This window comes from Pundamilia nyererei, unplaced genomic scaffold (assembly GCF_000239375.1).
Source record: "Pundamilia nyererei isolate P.nyererei 1_Seehausen unplaced genomic scaffold, PunNye1.0 scaffold00078, whole genome shotgun sequence".
Taxonomy (NCBI): domain Eukaryota; kingdom Metazoa; phylum Chordata; class Actinopteri; order Cichliformes; family Cichlidae; genus Pundamilia; species Pundamilia nyererei.
In genome coordinates, this window is record NW_005187479.1 from 545146 (window position 1) to 551152 (window position 6007).

The window sequence follows — 6007 nt, forward strand, 5'->3', positions numbered from 1 at the left end:
TATATATATATATATATATATATATATAAAGACGTGTACACACACTGTATGTACATGGGCCTCTACGTGGGGGCTGCAGCATGATGGGTTACGTGTGGGGTGACTTTTATTGACTTAATCTGCAAGCCACAGTCATAGCAGTGCAATGTAGTCTGCGTTATGGTTATGGTTATTAAAAAATATCCCCTGAGCTTCTTGTGTGAGTATTGAAAATGAAATGGAAAGACAGGTGTGCTGTGCGTGTTGTTCAGAAACTTGGTTGGCAAGAACACCATCAGTTTACACATTTCTTCCCTTTGGCTCATAAACCAAAAGTTGAGTGTTTTTTAACATCAACTGGTGTTTGTTTGTTTTTGTCAACCAGACAGTGAGCTAATGTTAAACCTCAAGTGAAGCAGTGCATATAATGATTTGTATGGTGTGTTATTATGCTCTTGTTTTACAGTACTTTACCCATACAGGCATATTTTGGGCCTATGGCAGCCTGACATTGGCCCTTATGGTGGATTGCTCAATGTTGTGGTAGGTAGTTTTCCTCTTTTGCACAAAACTGCTACATATAGTAAATATTGGTATAAAGGAACATATAATTTAGGTAGTGCAGGTAAATTCTTCAAAATATGTTTCATTCAGGTGGACGGGTTGTTCATCATTGGCTGGATGTATTTGCCACCTCACGACCCTCGCGTGGAGGACCCCATGAGAAGGCGCCCACTCTTCCAGATCCACATGATGGAGAGCAACAAGGCCACTGTGGAGTGCATGTATGGACACAAAGGTCCTCACAAAGGAGACATACAGGTAAGGGTTTACACATTTGAAAAAGCGGAGTGATACTGTCTTTTTTGACACAAATAGATGATGTTAGTTTGAGTTTAATATCTTATCAAAGTATGTAATTCTCTTATATGTCTTATATTCTGTTATATATAGACAGTAAAGAAGGATGAATTTTCAACAAAGTGTAACCAGACTGACCATCACCGCATGCCAGGAGGCAGACAGGAGGTGGGTCAAATACCTTTACTACCTTTACAGTGTATGCTATCTTTTAAAGCCCATGCATGCTGATGATGGTGAAATTCAGGGACTGTTATCAACTTTTTACAATGTGTGTGTCTGTGCAGGAGTTCAGGACATGGTTGGAGGAAGAATGGGGGAGGACACTGGAAGAAATATTTCATGAGCACATGCAGGAGCTTATCCTAATGAAGTTCATTTATACTAGTCAATATGAGTATGCATTTTTTGTATTTATTTTTTGCTTACGTGCATTTTCTCTGTTGTACTTCCATGTTAAAATGATAATGATTGTAATATGCCTAAATAAACCTGTATGCTTTCATCTATTTTCCTATGACAGTAACTGCTTGACATACCGAAGGATCTACCTGCCACCTGCAAAGCCCTCTGACCTGCTGCAGCCAGGCCTTTTCAAAGGCACCTATGGTAGTCATGGCTTGGAGATTGTCATGCTTAGTTTCCATGGAATGTCTGCAAGAGCAACCAAACTCACTGTAAGTAATAATCATTATTAGTGGTTGTACTCATTTTAAATGAAAGTGATTCTTAAATGTGGGCCCTGCAGCTTAAAATCCCTCAATCTGTTCATGCATTCTTAGAGGAGCAACAAGATATAACATGTTACATTGTGTCTTTTATCTCTTTAATTAAAACTAAGCCAAAATTCTGGAAGTGTGTGAAAAATTAAGTGCACACTTAATGCTTTTGTAGCAACTAAGACGGTAAGTAGTAACCACGTGCTGCTAATTAAAAGCACTTGATTAACTGATCACCAGTGAGTGTGAGCAGCAATCTGCAAAGTAAAATAAGCCATTTCCAAACAATTTCAAGTCCATCATTCTACAATAAGAGAGATCATTCAGAAGTTGAAGACAACAAATCTTTGCAGGAGTCGACATCCTAGCAAATTTACCCTAAGATCAGACCCTGCAGTACTTGCAAGTAAAAATTGCAAGAAACCCAAGAGCTACATCTCAGACTCTGCATGCTTTAGTTAGCATGTTAAATGTTAAAATTCATTACAGCACAACTAGAAAATGACTTAACAAGTATGGCTCTGATTCTAATTCTGATTCTGATGGCATATTTGCAAGGGGTGACAGGAGAATGCCTCTTCTCTCTAAAAAGAACATGTCAGCACAGCTTAGGTCTCCAAAGTATAATTTGAACAAACCACAAGACTTCTGCAACAGTGGGCCTCACTTACTTATATTTGTGTGGAAATGTTTTTGCCATACGCAAAAAATACTTTCACTCTCAAAAGTTCTCACCCTCACCCTCACCTAGGGTCATGAACGTCGGTTAGTGACTGAAAGGATATGAACAGCGGAAATGAGTTTCCTCCGAACAGTGGCTGTGCTTTTCCTTAGTGATAGTATTTTGTTTTCTTTACATCCCTTTTTTGTAATTCTGAGCACTTTGTGTCCAACCAAAAGCCAATATTAATAATAACTATAAGTGTTATTGTTATTATTAGTATCACTAGTAGTAGTGTGCATTTTAAAGACCTTTGTTTAAATTCCTTAGGTGCAGTGCATGGTCAGAGGGACTTCTAAATTTATTCCTAAAGTACCAACAAATTCAGGCACAAAAATTTTCTAAAATCACAGATTTGTGCCTGAAACATTCGTGTGCACAATTTACACACAGATTTGTGTATGCACACTGTAGTAAATGAGGCCCAATACCCTGTTTGGCCATAATGCACAGCACCAGTTTCAGCAAACACATTCAGCATATCCAGGGTATGAGTTGTCATACATAAGTCATACAGAAACAGTTACTTGAAGTTAATGCTGCTAACATTGGTTTCTGTTGAATCTAGTGTACACTTATTTTTTCACACGCCACTTCTGTATTTTTGTTAAATAAATAAGATGCTGTGTAATGGTATCATGTGGTATTGTTAATCTGAGATAGTCTTTAAATAACATTCAGACCTGGTTAAGACTTGGTGTTTTTTTTTTTGTTTATATATCTATATTATGGCTAAAGCACTTCTGGATGGATGCAAACTGCATTTCATTGCCTTGTACCTCTGACATGTGCAATGACAATAAAGTTGAATTCTATTCTATTCTATTGTTTCCCAATTATGTTGTGATACATAAAACCTTAGAACTGAAAATGGGTTTTTCTTTTTCAAGACTGTGGATTTAAATTGCATGTAAATCTACTCATGGTGCATACTCTGATTTTATGGTTTCCTGCAGGGAGATCCCAATGTTCCTGCAGGGCAGCTCACACTGGATGTTAACCTGTGTCGGCCTGTGGTCCTCCCAGACTTGGAGCAACAGTGTAACATTGAGGAGCTGTCACGGCTAGTAATGGGAGTGCATGAGGAAGTACAGAGGGAGCAGGAACAAAAGGAAAATGGCACTTCTGCCACAGGTAGATGTGCAGCTGAAGGGGCCTGTGGTGGTTCCAGCGCAGCAGAGGAGATGGAGTCAGATCACGGTGCTTGTTCAGACAGCTGTGACTCTAGTCACAGTAGCAGATCCAATCCTGAAACACAGCCTTTTGTCTTGCCTATGGGGGTCATGGCTCGCAACGAGGAGTACCCTCGCACCTGCAGAAAATGGTGAGGATTTGGCTAACAGGCTTTTGTTACAGAATTCAAAATATTTTGAAAGGCATTTACCATAAAGGGCAATGATATTAAGTAATGGTCACAATTAATTCATCAATGAAGGAAAATACTGGTCTTCACTATTGTCTCCAAAAAGTTCATTCTGTTCATCTGGACATAGCATTTTGTGGGAGAAACGTTTCGTCACTCATCCAAGTGACTTCTTCAGTCGAGACTGAACGCTACGTCCACAAAACGCTACGTCCAGATGAACAGAATCAACTTTTTGGAGATTTACTTTCTTGGATGATTGAGAATGCATCAAGACGTCTTCACTATTGCTTTTAATATCCTGTGCATAGTGTACGTTTATGAACCAGTCAATATATGTAACAAAATGTATTAATCGATGAGGACATGTATTTCTCTTTCAGCTTCTATGGGACAGGCCTGATTGCTGGGCATGGCTTTACAAGTCCAGAGCGCACCCCGGGGCTCTTTGTGCTGTTTGATAAGGACCGGTTTGGTTTCATCTGGCTGGAGTTGAAGTCTTTCAGTCTGTACAGTCGCCTGACGGACAACTTACCTCACGCTCATGCCCCCGACTTGGAGCGATTTGAGGCCATGCTGCGCAACATGCAGTCCTGGACATCCTGATGCACCAAGCTTTAAGTCTCCTCCCACAGTAATAGCCATCATAACAACCATTCTACACAATTACACCTCTGTCTTCTGCTGGCAACGATACTATCATGATTAACTTAAGAGTTTGAAAGGCATTAGGTGTTACCATCTAACTTTAGCTTGTTCCAATCCAAACTCTTTGAAAGGCTGCCCGTGTCACTGTTTGTCTTCACCTAACGTATGACCTTAATCCTCCAGTGCAGCATGATAACAGGTCACAAATTGATTTATTCACTGTAGGACAAAAAAAACAACAACAAAGGAATGACACCATTTATTATAGATCAAACTGTATGTGCCTCTGATTCTAAATCCATGTCTGTACTTGGCAGTGCTTGAAGAAGACAAAGGTGTCCAATGTATTCTACTATATAATATAGTATTATACTGAGTTCAGTGCCCAACATATTAAACTGCATGCTGCATTTATTTACACTCATAACCACTATCTGAACCTGTTTTGTTTTCAATAAAGCAGCATGCCTTTTTCCCCCCCTCAGTTTTTTCCTTTAGAGACATCCAGACTTTAGAAAAGACAGCATCTCAGGTGTTTCTCTTTGCCCGACATTAGTGATACAAGGACAGACGAGTATTAAGTACAACAAACGTGTTTTAAGTTTCATTCATTGTATGGTGTCAAATAGAATTGCTGAATAGGTTTTACAAGCGGGCAATTTTCTAACTGTTCACCCGCCGTCTTATCAAACACGGTACTTACATCAACCAGCGTTGGTCAGACGTTTATGTCCTTCAGCAACATCAGACATGCTTACTATCACCACACCTGAATTATTATGTAAGATGGAAAAAGGAATTGTAATGTGACAACGATAACAGATACATAATCTGGATTTATTCAAAGTATCAGCGTTAGACAGTTTATGCTTCTGTAACTATGGTATGAAACTGAAGCTTCACTTACCTTTGAAATGTATTGAGTTTGTTTAATGGCTGACACAGTGTTTGCCTGGCTTTATACCTGCAAAGTTATTCCCTACAGGTTTCCCAGTTGTTTTAAATTCTAGACCTTGTAGCTGAACATTATACGATCTAACAGCGCAGTACCAAGTAAGTGTCTGTATGTCTCATTATGGCCTGATGGTGATGCCCAGTAGCTTTCCTACTCCAAGTGCACTTTTCTGGGCAATATATTGAATCATTTGAAAACCACTGGCCAGCACTTTTATATCAGACTGCAGCTTTACTAATATTTGCAAAAAATAGATATCTGCTAAAGCGTTGTTGTGTTTCCTTTTTGTCCCTCCATTAAATTCCATCTCAACTTTAGTGAATTTGTTTGATAAGTTATTTTCTCTGTAACCCAGCTGTTTGAATAATTTGCCTTTTAAAAGTGTTGCTTTGTACTATTTTAAATGCCATATGCCTGAATTTGTGGAAAACTAAGTTTGACCTATTGAACTGCTCACATCAGACTTCAGGGAGCTTTTCAGCTTAAGCGCTCTTCTCAGTAATGAATAAACAAAAGAGGAAAAAAAAAAAGAAAAAAGAACCAGGTTGTCACATCTGTTTATTTCACACCGTTTTGCATGTGTATGGTCATCTACTCTCACCCCCAGCCGATCCAGCAAATAGTCACCCCTGCCTGAGCCATTGTTCTGCCAGAAGTTTCTTCCTGTTACAAGGGATTTTCCTTTCCACTGTCACCAAAGTGCTTGCTCATAAGGCGATCATCTGGCTATCTGATTATTCTGAGGCATTTACTTGAGAAAA

General features: G+C 39.2%; 1 protein-coding gene across 1 annotated transcript in view; it reads left to right on the top strand.

Moving 5' to 3' along the window:
- The window catches only part of fbxo31 (F-box protein 31), an 8622-nt gene extending 2836 nt beyond the window's left edge, over window positions 1-5786 (top strand). The window contains exons 3-9 of the mRNA XM_005737628.1: window positions 446-522; window positions 634-801; window positions 934-1008; window positions 1128-1237; window positions 1364-1517; window positions 3237-3604; window positions 4027-5786. Coding sequence (XP_005737685.1) covers window positions 446-522; window positions 634-801; window positions 934-1008; window positions 1128-1237; window positions 1364-1517; window positions 3237-3604; window positions 4027-4249 — 1175 coding nt within the window. The 3' untranslated portion in view covers window positions 4250-5786. The remainder of the gene's footprint in view (window positions 1-445; window positions 523-633; window positions 802-933; window positions 1009-1127; window positions 1238-1363; window positions 1518-3236; window positions 3605-4026) is intronic.
- The last annotated feature ends 221 nt before the right edge of the window (window positions 5787-6007 follow it).